Here is a 15202-nt window from a genome sequence, read left to right as displayed (position 1 = left end):
TAACTGCGAAGAAACTGAACACATCTTCATAATACGCAAAGGAATAGACTTCTCATCTAAATGTATCAATAGACAAGGAATTTTTTAATTTTTTTCGATTTGACTTAGGCAGAATCAGCACGTTATAGGTGTCTTTTTTATCAGTTAAGTAGGTTCAATTAAAGAAATATCACTTTAAAAAATGCAAATACAATCAGGGCAGATATAATTTTATTCTTCCATAATTGCTTACCATTTTCATATCCTTAAAGGCCTTTGATATCGAGGTTCATTACACCATGTAATATCCACCTCCACTGAAAGAGCAATTCTTCATTCACTTTTTTTGTTTCTAGGTGCACCATCAGCCACCCAGGCAAGCACCATTATCAAATTGGAGTTAGGAGAAGATAGGTCGATTGGTTGCCCTGTAAATATTGGAAACCCCCGAGCTGATATCACGTGGTACAAAGGGAATGATACCAACGGCAGAAAAATGACAAACTGCTCAACTCTTGAGGTTAAGAATGTTGCTTCAAGTGACGAAGGATGGTACACCTGTTTTGCAAAAAATGAATTGGGAAATGCAACCGTCCGGTTTTTGCTTTTTGTTGGTAAGTTAAACAGGTTTAAGTATGATTACTGATAAATCTAAACACTTATTGAGTCTGGGACCGACGTAAGTCGGCAATATTGTCAGCAAAGTCGTCAGCAAGAATGCCATCAGAGGACGAGTTCCTTCTTCTTTATGGCGTTAACATATCCAAAAACCCAGATTTTCCTTATGAAATTTTACGTTAATGATTGAATGACAGTGAATGTTTATCCTAGTTTCGTTTTCGTAAGAGTGACCCTCCCGTCCTTTCTGAGGCCCTACATCTTCCTAACTACTTAACATGTCAACAAGGAACAATATGCGATGGAATTGAAGGGTTGTGTATCGTATTTCGAAGGTTTGCTCAGTGCTTTAATTCCACGATTCGGCCGCCCAGTTCCAGCGCTAAGTATGATTTCCAGCCTTGCGGTGGATACAATTTATCAGGAACATAATCACAGAATAACTCAGTGGAATGATACACTCCTAAACCCAGGAACACAAAACGTCCAGTTTCTGTAAAATTAAGTCTTTAATCAAGTTTATTTGGATAAAAAAGTCTAAACATGAAGCTTATATGAAATGGAAAACCTAACAATAAAATAAAAGCAAGCGTACAAAACAAAATCAAGAAACATATGCCTGAAATTGCTGAAAACTGTATTCATCTTGCACAGTACAAAATCAGGCCATGAAGAAGAAGTTTTATGATAATTGAGACTGCTGCCGCTACATTAGCGTGAACATCATCTGAAAATTTTGTATTTGTTCTTGTTGCTGTTTAGTTTGATGGAGCATGACTTGCATCAAATCCTGATGCTCCTCCTTCTTACTTTCAGCCTCTAGTCGCTGCTTCTGCAGCTGCGTTTCAGTTCCATTTTCCATTTCTGCATGAGGTCGTTCTTTTCTCGCAAATATGCCACCGTGTCGCTAACACTGCTTCGACGTCTTGCTTTTGCTGCTGTTTCATTCTCTACCTCATCTTTCCTTTGTGTTTTCTTTGTCCCGCCAAGGTTCTCTAGAGCTCTGTATCTCATTTCCGCTGCTTTGGCACCATCGACTTTCTTTTTGTCATTTTGCGCTGTTTCTTCAGCCACAGCTTCTTTTTCTAATATCTCCTCAAGTGCTTTTTAAACGTCACTCAAATCTGTATTTATTTTACTTGCCTTCTATTCATCTCGCATCTTTGATCTAAATTTTTCACTCAAAAGCGTATATCGTTCTCTAACAGATCGCTTCGTCACTCTGAACTGGGGATGTTGAGGGCTGTTCAGATTGTTCGCTTTTTTATCCCAAATTTGGCCCCGTGCAATGCTTCCTTTCTTTGCCTTGAATGGTTTAAGAACGAGAATCTCCTGACAAAGAATATTGTCATGTTGTTCAGTCCACTCCATGTTGGTTCTAAAGATAAAAATAAAATGCTAACGCTTATTTTCTTTTTGTTTGTGTTGCATGTTGTTTGTCTTTATTTTTTTTACTGCAAGTAGAACCCTTTTTTGCTCACCAAATATGCAAGACACTTTCAAAAACATAAATAATCGAGAAATTATCATTTACTAAGCGTAATTCGTGTTGAGTTTCACCACATTCATTGTTAAAAACGTGAAGAAAAGAGAATAAGAGAACTTACTGAGCAATCCTCTTGGCACTCGTGCCGGCTGCGGCCATGACTTGTCTGGTGGAGATAAAAAAAAAACATGTTTTTTCTCGTAAATCAGGTCCCAGAAGAGTAGGCAAACGAATCAAAAATATTATTGACTCCATAATGCGCAAAATATTAAAAAATTATAAAAATATTTGAAAACACTCTAATCAACTCACGTCTTGTACGAAACGACAAACTAGTTGTTTTGACATCGCAGACAACATAGCTACGGCGGGGATTTACGGGGAACGGCTACCGGAAGTCGGTAAACACGCATTGAAACTTAAAAACTTGCTTTTGTGATTTGAGTCCGCTGAAATATTGCTTTTATCATCAACTGTTTCATGATAATAATAATAATAATAATAATAATAATAATAATAATAAATTTTAAAAAATGTCTCGTTTTAAAAGTCCAATGTCATTTCTCTCCAGTTAAACCAGCATCAAGTACAGTTGCTACATCATCTCAAACAACTCCCACAGGTGACTGCTTTTCCTTTTTACACTCTGAAAATTAGAGAGGTTAATAAACTTACGGTGTCACCAACGGTTAGGCACTACTCTGTTAGACTGTAGACTCCTGACAAGTCATATCACAGGTTACATATCGTAGTTGAGGCAATCGTTTGAAAAGTTTTAAGCCAGCATCAATCTTCGTGTCAAAATTTTAACCCTTTTTTTACTCTATTTTACCTTTCCACATTGTCGACCTTGTTTCCGATCTTTTTTATCTCTAGTTTGAGAGGAAATAGTTCATTAAACGTTACATTGTTTGTTTGCCTTTTCCCTTCACGGGACTTCAAGAAAACCATATTTACCAAAGAAAGAAGTATTCGCCGTATTCGCATCAGAAACCAATTCAAATTTTGGCTTGATGAAGATTTGTCGATTTATGATATTGGCTATCTTCAAATAAAAAATCGATCAATTTATTTCACACTAAGAATTTTGTATCGGGGTTTCGTACTATAGCGTTCGTTCAGGATTTAGTCGTACTCCTACTTGAGCATGTGAAAAGTTTCCAAATCAAATCTTACAATAATGTGAAGGTTTTTTTGTTTTTTTTAATGAATCCTTGTATTAAAGAGTACAAGTGAAAGGCCTTATATTAAAGATAGCAAGTGAAAGGTCAAGTCTGCTCTTGAGCGTATTAACACACTCTGTTTGAATGACATCTTCACCGGGATTATTTGAAAATTTTTATATGCCCACAGCTTAAACCATTTCTAAGTTGTAGCACTGCATAAAGGGCATTTATTCTTTTAGGAATTCTAATAGAATACGGCTATTCGTAAGTTTCAGAACACTCAGAAGTTTTCCTGACAGCAACAGTACAGGAGAGCTGTGACAGACGTCTAGAAGTTGCTGCAGAATTCCCAGATGTGGTGCGATAGTCTGCTTAATCAATATCATCATATTAATTTTATGGGATACTAATTAACAATTCATCTTGTTGACCACTGACCACTACTTGTTAACCCCTTTGTTCGTGAGATGAAGTCATTATTTTACTTGAAATAGACATCAGCAACACAACAAGAATTGTAATATACGATTTTTTGTCACATACATAGATTAATATTTTCACATGTCCGTCTAGGCTTGTGAAATTGTCTTGGAGTTTGGCTGCTTATCCGCAAACACTGTGAACGCCAGGTAAAGTACAGCTTTTATCTCAAATCAAACTAGCTGGCGCAAATTTTCGTTCAAGGGGGATCTTTAGCTCAAATAGGCGACTTTCTGCATTAAACTTGTTTTCCTGCTCAAGTAAGTCTTAGTTAATACCTACCAATCGACATCTGACGAACGAACGATTTTCTTAATTTCGACATTGATCGACTTTGAATTAATTTTAATTCAGCATGGCTTAATGCACGTTCATACATATGGACTATGTGGCTTATGTCACTAGAGTAAAAATTATTTTAAAAAGCTTTTGACTTTCTGGTACTTTGATATACACTTTTCTATCTAGGTGTGGCAGTGTTGTTCTGGACTTCATGATGAGGTTCGATCAGAGTGTGGTAGTCAGCCATGTTGTGACTTCTCTGTCGGATGCTGCAAGGGAAGACAGATTCGGCGATTTTAAAGTCGATCCAGACTCAATAAAAGAAGCTTTGACATCCACAGATGGATTGGGAATTGCAGCCAAAGGTACATGTTACAAAGAAACTGTTTCAGACCAAATTAAAAAAGGAAGGGTGACACCCTGTTTTGCCTTAGTATCTAGACAGTTATTGTGCGCATTCTTTCGTTCACGAGCCTAAGCCATGTAATTAGAGCAGTATTTCGGCCAGGATCAGAATAAAAACTTGCTCGATTGTTGCTTCATTAAACCTCACGAAACCAATCAATTTAGGTCCTGAAGAGTGCAAGTCCTCAAGTAAAGACGTCAAGTTAAAAGCGTTTCTTGGTATTCTTGCCTTCATAATCATTCTTCTGGTTATTTACATAATCTGGCTACACAGGAGAGGTGAGTAACAATTTCATTACATACGTTGGAACGGTGAGGCAGGATCCGTCATGAAGCAAGACAAAATTTTTTTACCTCCACCCAAAGAATTCTAATTTTTTTCTTTTTCCTCCTCCGTAGGTGCTGAAGAGAAAAAACGGTAAGAATTTGCTCTTGTGAGGAATGGTTCGAGATTATTCTTCAGATATAATATCATCCTAAAATAAAATGATAGAAACTGACGAAGTTCATTTCATAAATATCTGCATATTAGCGCTGTAATAGCTGCGGTGAATTTTGAGCTCTTGCGAATTTTCTACTTCGTTCTTTTTTTTAAACAGCCTTTCGTTACCTGACCATTTATACAAGGATTTACGAGTGTTTAAGATCCTACTAACCTCTGCTTTCTTCTCGGTACTAAGATCCAAGAAACAGCCATGGTTATAATTTCACACTGTTGTCGGCTATTACTCGAGAAACAAAGAATGGAAATATTGTTTTTTTTGCTTCTTTACCTACCCTTCGGAGTAGATACTAACCTAGCGTGAGTGAATACACGAGAAGAGAAATTTCATATCTAAAAGCAACCATGTATTATTTTGTTTATCATATAAACACAAAAGCCCTGCACTAACAAGAAAAGTCAATTTTATCAATAAATGAAGATAAAGAGATCGACAATCACCGAATAGAAATCGTAAAGTGCGTTGGTTGGCTCAGGATGAAAAAATGTATTGAAACAATATAAAACCAAACAATGGGCGTAATTTTCAAAATACAAAACTCTCAGCTACTGACTTGAAAAATACGATATTTTTTCACGTGTGTTGTTACGGCTTTGCTCATGGCTGGAAATCCTTGCATGAAACCGTAGTTTATATGATGAAATGGTTTATAAGTTTAAAATACGATATTTTTCACGATGTTTGATATCGCCAATCAGCTGCTGACATGTCACTCGACTTTCGCACCACTCGGTCGAGTTGGTGAATGAACGGCGAAGGCTTCACTAATCTCAATCCAAGGTCGTTTTTCGGAATATTTTCGGATTATGGCTTTTCAAAAAACTGAAAAATCCGTATCACTTACAGACAGTGACGTTTAAACTTTCCTAGAAGGGAAAGAGAACCAAAATACGAAAGGAAAAACCGAAAGTTACGTATTCAGTGGCGTTAGTGATGGCATTTCCCGCACCTGAGAACAAAAGTCGACAACTGAAAGATTTGCCACAAGCAGATTTTGGCCGTGTACCTGAAAGATTTCTTCTGTCGGTAAAGACCAATTCAATAACTGAGAATTTTTTGTATTGAAATTAGGCTTATTGTTTGTTTTTGTAGTGATTTCATCTTTATGTTTTCATCTTGAGTGTACCAAGAAATCGATTTTTATTCGAGGATTGTTGATCCTTATATTTTCATTCATTAATAAAGTCGACTTTCCTTGACAGTGAAGGGCTATTGTGTTGATATGAGAAACAAAGTATTACATGGTTGTTTGTCGATATGAAATTTCTCTTCTCGTGGTCAACTCGACATCTCACTCGTTCGCTGCGCTCACTCGTAAGCTGTCGAGTAAGCGTTCGAAGAGAAATTCCATATCTACGCACGCCATGTATTATTCTCCATTTGCTCTGATTTTGGGCGAAATCATCACCCTTCGACTTCTTAAATACGCCGAAGTCTTGGATCTAACTTCAACTGTTTCGTCGAAGATTATTTGTAAATTTATTCATTCTTAAAATGTACGTACTTTTCAAGCGAGCTTATGACTAAGTTAATTAGTAGACGTTCTTAGAAATTTACTTTGTAAATTCAAATTAATGTTAGTTATCCTTACTTTAGCTTTACTCTCATATTCTTCATTATATTATATTGTATTATATTATTAATTCGCATATGAAGATACCTGCATGGTATGAGCGCAATATAAGTTCTTTATTCTTTATTATTAGTATTAGTATTTATTATTGCAATGATTTCAATTTTTTTGTAGTAGGGCTTACGAAGAAGAAAGAAATGTTCACGACGTAAGTTATAGCTAAGACATTAAGGTTGCATCCGTGCGAGAAGAAAGTGCGTGATCTTACGGTTGATGTGCTATATTCACGAAACACTCGCAATCTTTGAACGAAGAGAAAAAGGATTTTACTAAAAACGCAGAAGGACCGCATTTAAAATGGGTGGCAGATACTATGTGATTAATAACCTATTACTGGATGTGGACTTTGTCGTGAGACCAGGTCAAGCTACTAATCACTGGATTTGTTCACGGTTGTTCCAAGTTTAACACATAGATTTATCCAAAAGTCTGCTTTCGGTTGAGATTTGTTTTTCAAATGAATCTTACAAAATTCCAGAACTCTCGATCAATCCGTCGAACATGATCCTTTTCAATAGTAGAGAACATGCTTTTTATTGATTTTAGTCATAACAATGGAATATTATAAACATAAGTCTGATGAAAATGCGTAAACTGTTTTTGCCTAGTATTGCCTGTTGATGCGACTTATCAGACTTAATTGTTATATACTCATTTATCAAGTAGTTAAATGGGTACATTGATTTGATAGAATGTGGTGATGCTACAAGATATCGAACCAAGTCAGCGCATTTCAAGCACACCCAGGCAGCCTTCTTCAGAGTACGTGGGTCTCAGAGAAGCCAGGAAAGATAATAGAAAAGCACAAAGTACAAGTCCAGGTTACGAGCCTCCTCGTCCAGCAAAACGCTCCTGGGAAGTTCCAAGACATCACGTTACCATCGAAAAAGTCATTGGTAAAGGTGCTTTTGGACAGGTTGCCAAGGGAACGGCAGTAGGACTTCAAGGGAGGTCTGATACGACTACAGTGGCCATTAAGATGCTTAAATGTGAGTCATGTGCTGATTTCAGAACATTTCTTGCCGATTTTTTTTTTGTTTTGCATATCATTAACGTTTCCTTTTAACTCTCCAGCTAACGCTGCTGAATCGTACAAAAGGGAATTGATGAAAGAACTTGAAACGATGAAGAAGCTTAAAAAACATCCTCACGTCATCAAACTTTTGGGATGTGTTACGGAATCTGGTATGTTTTGGTTGTGTAGGTTTTTCATGCCATACGCATTTTCCTTGTAAATTTATAAAAAAAAAAGGCTATCTCGTCAATAACAATTAGTTTTAATTTTTAGGAAAAACGCTTTTTTCTTTGTTTTCAGAGGAACTCCTGGTACTGATTGAATATGTTCCTTTTGGAGATCTGCTTGGTTACCTGAGAAAGAGCCGTGGATTGAATGACACTTACTACAAAGACCCGGATATCACACCACGAACAAATCTGACGTCACAGCAGCTGATGAAGTTTGCCTGGCAAATCGCGGATGGCATGAGTTACCTGTCGTCAAAATCTGTAAGTTAATTAACAAATACAAAAGACGTAATTTAATTCTAAAAATTCTTTGTAGGGCGTACCGTTATGGTAAGTTTTTCTTTCATACATATTATTTCATATTCTTACCGTTTGGTCCAGGGCTTTTTCTGCAGGGCGCACTTTACAATTTTCAACGCCATCGCCCATGCTTTTTTTTTTTTTATTAACATAATTTTTTTATTTGCGGTTGTCACTCGTCGTGCAGCCTTGCAGATGTACTTCACCCTCGACTCATTATGGTCTCATTGACTCCCATAAAGTTTTCAATTGTCAACAGTTTATCGAAAGAAAACTTTCTCCATTTTTCTTGGAAACTGTAACAGTACTAATGCATTTTAATTTATTATCATTTGGGCTAATAAGAAATAGGCTCGCTATTGATTTCGCTAGATATGCTATTTTTAGATATGAAACTTTTTCAGTTTTTTCCTCTTTTTACTACTGATTCTCCCTTCTTTCACAATCCATTCCTTTAGATCATCCACCGAGACCTTGCAGCCCGTAATGTGTTGGTTGGAAAAAACGAAAAGTGTAAGGTGACGGACTTTGGAATGGCCAGAGATGTGCAACAGGAAAATATCTATGAACGAAAAACAAAGGTAATACAAAAATGGGGGTCACTCAGTTATATGACATTCAGCATAATCACCTTACACAATAACTCTTGTTGCAGAGGTGACATGTTCATGGTTTCGATCATAAAATCTCTAGATTTGACCTGATAGGGAAAATATGGATACTTATAGAGTACTATTTCATTTATAACTGTCGTTGATTTTGCGATTACTATTATTTGTGTTCTGTTTCATAAATCTTTAGGGCCGTCTTCCAGTGAAGTGGACAGCTTATGAGGCGTTGTTTTATGGTACCTATACCACCAAAAGTGACGTGTAAGTATACCTGATCATAATTCTGAAAGATGACGTCTATTAAACAAGTGATTCATGCTTAGCGTGCGTACATAGAGGTAAGGACTGGTATGGATGTTCGTGGGAAGTTCGGAAAGCACATGAGAAGCGTAAGAGTTCCTTTAAGTGTAGCCGACAGCAGTTCTTGCTTCCTGACTGCTCCCCAGACTTTCCAAGTGCATGCACAACTCGATATACGCACAGTTACAGCCATTAAACAATTGTTGTATGGCATAGCAGACACAATTTGTCCACGTTATAATAATCGCGCGCTAACCGAAAACTAAAGAAGTAAGGCAAAAATGATAAGTATTTCGAGTTCAAAACTTTATTTAAAGAAGTATTAAATATTTTGTTTAGGAGCGAAGAATGAGTGAATTTCTATCACCTTCCAGACCTACATAGTGTTAAGAATTCTGACGAGGATTCTGGCGAAATGCTATTCAAATACTCAAAAAAATAATAACTACTGGTCCGAAGAAGAGTTCAAACGTCGCAAAGCCTCATTTGAAGTCAGGAAGTTCAGTTTTCTTTTTCCAGCCATAACTCGTATTGCGTCTGGGAATCGAAGTATCGTTAACTCTAAAAGCTAATTTCGTCGCCTCTAGATTTAAATGTCCATTCAGTTTCCGAATCTAGTGATATTTGGCATACTTACTTTTCATTTTTTGCCTCAAATACAATTTATATATCGTTTGAAACTTATGGCTAAACTTAAAGGGAACCTTGCAGCAAATACATATACAAATACACACATACAACGACCGTGCGTCCATAGAGATGGTAGACACTGTGCTTTGAAAATGAAAGAAGCGGGCATTAACTTATTAATTTCCATTCGGTGAATTTTACTAGTGTAAATTAGGATTAAAGACTCTGTCAAACATATATTTCGTTTGTCTCATAAAATGTTTATGGCTTCAGCCATTTTACTCATGTTTTCCTTGCCTCTCTGCAGATGGAGTTATGGAGTTGTTCTCTACGAGATTTTTACCATAGGTAACTTTGATGGAAATTTCAGAGAATTTGTGGAGATTTTTTGCCATACGCTTATTTGAATTGGACAGTACTGTAACCGAAGTAATTGTGTTCATTGAGCAGGAAAAGTACATATAAGAGAACGAACACTTACAAATGTACTCACAATAACGAAAAAGATTTCTGTGTATTGTTATACAGGGCATTAAAAAAACGAGGCTGCTTCTGAAAAGTGGACATAAACGTTGATGCACAGGAATTAATTTATTCACAAAAACTTGACAAATTACCCCAAATAAGTTGCGTAACATTACACAACGATATAAATATCAACCACAAGTACACAATACAACTCAGTAATGAAACGTACAAACTCATACTCCACCAAATGATATAGGTGATGCTTTCAGTGATGGTAGTTGTTCGAGACAATTACCTTCTGACTGTCTTGTTGATCTCTTTCAGGCGGTTCACCTTACCCAAGAATGGATGGAAAAAAAATTGCCAACCTACTGGAAGAGGGATACAGAATGCCTAAACCGCAACACGTGGATGATGAATTGTAAGCTTCTATCAAGCCTTTCTCCTTCCTTGCAACAGGAAATATTCTATAAACTCTTTCACGTCGACTGATGTTTGAAGTTCGCAAGATGAAATAATATCTTATTCCATATAAAAAATATTAGGTATCAGATCATGATGAGATGCTGGCAAAATGACCCGGATGAAAGACCAGCTTTCACTGAATTAAAAAATCAGCTTAAAGACAAGGAAACTCTACACAAGGTGAGAATTATGGTGGACATGGCAATTTGCTTTTACGCTTGGTCATCTTTAAATAAATGGCTTGTTATTCAGATAGCCGAATAATAAGTATTCATCTCTTCCAATTCATGCGAAGTTTGGATTGCTTCTTCCTGTTGTTTCCTTGAAGCTAACGCAAATAAAGAAGCAGTTATTATCAGTGTATGAGAAGCAAAATACAATGTTCCAATGACAGAAAAACCTTTATGGTCATTATTTAAAATGTGATAAGATTATTGCAAAACTGCGCTGATGTCCCAAAAAATAGTGAATGATAACGTCTTTTTATTTTAAAAAATACTCTTACCTGACAGCCGACGGCAGATGTGGATGACTGCATAAACGTAAAGGGGGAACACATTCAGTTTCATAATGCTGTTGCTTTCTTTTTCTCTTTAGAGGTTGATCGACATGAGAATGTACGACAAGAAGTTGTATGCAAGCGTAGAGGATTTAATAGCGTAGTTAGGTACACGTCCTCAGTGTTTGAGTGGCGAACTGTTTGAACATTTTGCCGTAACAGGTTTTAGGGAATGATCATCCTCGGCTTAAGGGCTTACTTTGTTAGGGAGTGTTACTAATCGGTTAGGTAACACAATTGATTCTAAGTTAATTCAAGTTTCGTTTTCCTTAACGGTGAAGCTTTATTACGTATAAGTTTTCGTATTCATTGTCAAATATACTAACATTTTGCTGATTTGCATCTTTAGTACATGCACGTTTGCTTGATAGAACTGAAACATTTTGTTCGGTTGATTATCTGGCTCAACTCTGAAAAGCAGGACGTCGTAATGACATCAGGCCTGGTGCGTTTTAGCATCAATCTATTCTAGGTTTACCTTCAAATAAAGAATTTCTTAAGATCGATGGGATCCTGCTCAGAATGCCTTCGTTGTGTAAAATTTTATCAAATTTCTGAAAACTGCTTTGCCGTGAAAACCGAGGTTCCCTTTTTTTTTTCGGGAAAGCTGTCGAACATCTTTTTGCCTTAACTTGCACGGCCAATACTGTTGATACCAAATGCAAAGACGTAGATACTGAAAACTGAGCACAAGTCTCATTATGCGTTTTTTTTAAAATTAATCTTGTACCGTCTCTTCTGTTTAAAAAGTTTACAATTATGCTGAAGAGCGCGATAGTTTCGTATTTTCCAGATACGACTACTTAACCAGCTCGGCCGATGGATCGTAATTCCTTTCTGAAGACTGACTTTAGCAATATTTTGCGTCTCATCTTTGTATTGTAACTTATCCATTGCTAATAAACAAATTTTAAAATATTGAAACACAACGACTACTCCGGAGTGGGGCTCTATCCTCTTCCCTTGCGCTTCGATACGATTGTCAGTTTGTGTAAATCCCGAAGTCTAAGGTGTTACTGACTGTGAGTTGTCGAAAGTCACGTTATTTGATACAATCGACCTTTTATCCCTTGAAGTTCTTTTTTCAAAACTGAATTACATTTGCACAAGTTATAAAAATCTCTGCCATGTATAAAACCCGAGTACTCCTTTGTCACCTTGTAATTTTTGTAAGTGAACGTCGCCTTGTTAGAAGGGATCTATCGAGTTGTGACTGTTTGTTTTAAGATTTGTGCTCACTACGCGGTATTAAGAAGGGGCCAGAAAGGTGCTAATACAATTCCTGAGATTTCACTTTCACGATCCATGGCAACTTTTACCTTTGCGCGTCACGATATAATTCACCATGGAAGTCTACCTCTGAGTTTCTCTCTGACCCTTCTCTAGAAGTCTGAGTTTATTCTTTCCCTACACTCTATAAGATTACGTGTTTATTCTTTCCCTACACTCTATAAGATTACGTGTTTATTCTTTCCCTACACTCTATAAGATAACGCGTTTATTCTTTCCCTACACTCTATAAGATTACGTGTTTATTCTTTCCCTACACTCTCTAAGATTAGAAGCGTAGAAGCAGTCTCGTCTGAGAGTTTGATGACTATCTTGCAATCGTTGATTCAAGCAAATTACATCTCATTAAGTTATGGTTTGAGTAGCAAAAGCGATCTCAAATGCTACATAATCCATTTTGATGCACAATACAGCAAGATAGATCCCACTTCTGAACTGACCACATGGCAAATAAGCTTTGTTCGTATTCTTTAAATTCTTAGAAAAAGAACGGTTCTAAGAAGAGTCCTTTCATCAGTAGCAATTTAACCGCAGCCCGTGACACTTTACCCGCAACGCATTAAGAAATGGGAGGAATAGTGCAAGAGAATGGGAAGCTCACAAGTGTGGGCATAGTGAACACGCTGGTGTGGTGTGGTGTGCCCACCCGCATGTAAAGCAACGGTTTACGAAGGCTTTAAATTTATTATAAATCTACTACCCCCTTAGCGAAAATGCTGGAGATTATCAACAACTATCCGTGCATATTTTCGCCCCAAGTAGAGGCTATTGTCCACATATTCCCCAAGCAATATTCCCCAGTTTCAAAAGTTTACGTCCAATAGGACAATTCTGCGTTTAAAATTTAATTCAATTTAACACAGCGTTTGGAGAAGAGCAGAAATATTTCTTTGTCTGTAAAGTCGTACCAGAGAACACTGAATTATGCGAAACATCCCACACAGTAAACGTTTAGCTGATCGTAAACATTTTGTCCCACGCACAGCAAAATATATATTTAGGATATTAAATACAGCTCAAAATGTTTTTTCTCGGAACAGATAATGTCTGCGGGAAAATATGAGAGCATAATTTCGCGCAAAATAGAGGCTTCGGCACATATGTCATAATGCGGCGCAGAGGAATAAATAAACGAGAAGGCGCTCTCTGGGACTTGAACCCCTTAAAGCATGTTCAAAATAGTATTTTTATAGGTAAAGAAGAAAGGTGAGAGACGTGTCAGCGGCTGATTGGCGATATCAAATTAAAACACTCGTGAAAAAATACGGTATTTTTTCACGTGTGTCGTTTCGGCTTTTCTTAAGGCTGGAAATCCTTGAATAACACCGTAGTTTATACAATAAAAATTTTTATTTCAAGGTGTTGTAATGTTATCATTTTTGAAATATTCCCTTTACTCCCCCAGATCCTATGAAAGGTCAATTCGCTTGGCAGTAATTATTTATATTGCTTTTTACCTACGTGTGCCTCATGTTCCAAAACTGCAGATTTCTGTTAACAGGCCTAATTAATTCTTGATTGCCGGCGATCCTCAGCAAGGTAGGGTCAGCGGTGTATTTAACAGGGAAGGGGCGATTTTTTTTTTGGATGTCAGATTTGAGACGTGCTCAATTTACCTCTTTCATCATGTAACGTCACATTGATTTGTTGTGATCAGCAAACATACTTGGCAAATTTGGCGCGTTCGAGGAGCGTTTAGTGATTCCAGCGGAAATGAATTTCGTTGGGGAACGAACAGAACATTGCTTGAGGCTTTTTGGACTGTTATTGATGTGAACCAGTTGAACAATTTGATAGAGTTTGTTTTCGTGGAAGGTTCTGAACCGTCCCCATACCTTTGCGCGCATAAAATTTCTCGCTTGTTACAAGCATATGCATTCATTTTGCCGTCGTCCCTGTGAGCACCTTGAAAGAAAGCATGCGCGAAAGCTGACTTTACCATTACCACATGCATTTGTTGTGTACTTGATCTTACATCACTGTAACCCAATCACAAAACAAGTTCTCTTAATCCGTCATCATAATTAAACAATTGCTGTGCAGAAATCTCATCCCACTTATCGATAGTCTAGGCCGGGTATCTATCTTGACACTCCCTGGTGTAAAATCCTCTTAAGGGTTCTTTTAAATCACGTAGAGAATCGCAAGAACGAAAACCTAAACCTCTGACTATACAGGACGGACTCTAAACATATTTTCACGTTTTTTATTCTGTGGGCCAAAACCCGTAGCTCTGGTTTACTTCACGTCAATCATCCATATTGTTCTTTATACACTGCTTAAGGTGCTAACAACGACAACTTTTATAACAATCAAGGTCTTTTTTCAGCTGGTGATCATTTCCTTTCAGGGGTGATATTTTAGGAGAATTGATGCTAGTCACACTACTCCACAATTTGTTAACGCTATTTATAGTGAACACAGTTTAGACTCTACTCCTGCTATGTCGACCTCAATTCAGGAATTAAGTCATGTTAAGTCGAAGTCATGTTATTACTTATACTTATCCGTTGCCGACATTTATATACCTACATAAACTCCTTAAGCATCATTTCCACCAAGAGAAAGCCCTCGAAATGTAAAACAAGCTTATTTATACTCTCACATTAACAACATTTCGTTTGATGAGCTACACTAATTCACCGTCCTCTGGTCGTGTTGAAGTATCTATTTCACAATGGTATATGAGGAACCATTTGTGATGACTCGTGGGACTTGGAGATGCGACATCAATATCACACAGAACTCACCTAGGAAGGGGAGCTCACATCAGTCGTCGCAG

The 15202-nt window shown here is 37.1% G+C and overlaps 1 protein-coding gene and 1 pseudogene across 6 annotated transcripts in view; one reads left to right on the top strand and one right to left on the bottom strand.

The window, feature by feature from the left end:
* Window positions 1-12054, top strand: part of LOC149044113 (scavenger receptor cysteine-rich domain superfamily protein-like) — a 37019-nt gene extending 24965 nt beyond the window's left edge. For 3 of the 6 annotated variants that reach the window (XM_089208662.1, XM_089208663.1, XM_089208658.1), the window contains 17 exons: window positions 336-593; window positions 2655-2705; window positions 3519-3607; window positions 3823-3878; window positions 4198-4376; window positions 4582-4695; window positions 4816-4834; window positions 6667-6700; window positions 7244-7541; window positions 7627-7737; window positions 7868-8058; window positions 8556-8678; window positions 8899-8969; window positions 9946-9986; window positions 10431-10527; window positions 10652-10751; window positions 11169-12054. In XM_089208662.1, coding sequence (XP_089064788.1) covers window positions 336-593; window positions 2655-2705; window positions 3519-3607; window positions 3823-3878; window positions 4198-4376; window positions 4582-4695; window positions 4816-4834; window positions 6667-6700; window positions 7244-7541; window positions 7627-7737; window positions 7868-8058; window positions 8556-8678; window positions 8899-8969; window positions 9946-9986; window positions 10431-10527; window positions 10652-10751; window positions 11169-11234 — 1898 coding nt within the window. In that variant the 3' untranslated portion in view covers window positions 11235-12054. The remainder of the gene's footprint in view (window positions 1-335; window positions 594-2654; window positions 2706-3518; window positions 3608-3822; window positions 3879-4197; window positions 4377-4581; window positions 4696-4815; window positions 4835-6666; window positions 6701-7243; window positions 7542-7626; window positions 7738-7867; window positions 8059-8555; window positions 8679-8898; window positions 8970-9945; window positions 9987-10430; window positions 10528-10651; window positions 10752-11168) is intronic. The other 3 variants (XM_089208664.1, XM_089208660.1, XM_089208659.1) reach the window with 2 other exon arrangements.
* On the bottom strand, window positions 1183-2111 carry LOC149044114 (uncharacterized; annotated as a pseudogene).
* Window positions 12055-15202: the final 3148 nt, after the last annotated feature.

Source organism: Pocillopora damicornis, chromosome 6 (assembly GCF_964200805.1).
Source record: "Pocillopora damicornis chromosome 6, jaPocDami1.2, whole genome shotgun sequence".
NCBI classification, from domain to species: Eukaryota; Metazoa; Cnidaria; class Anthozoa; order Scleractinia; family Pocilloporidae; genus Pocillopora; species Pocillopora damicornis.
This window is presented reverse-complemented; position numbering and strand designations above follow the sequence as displayed.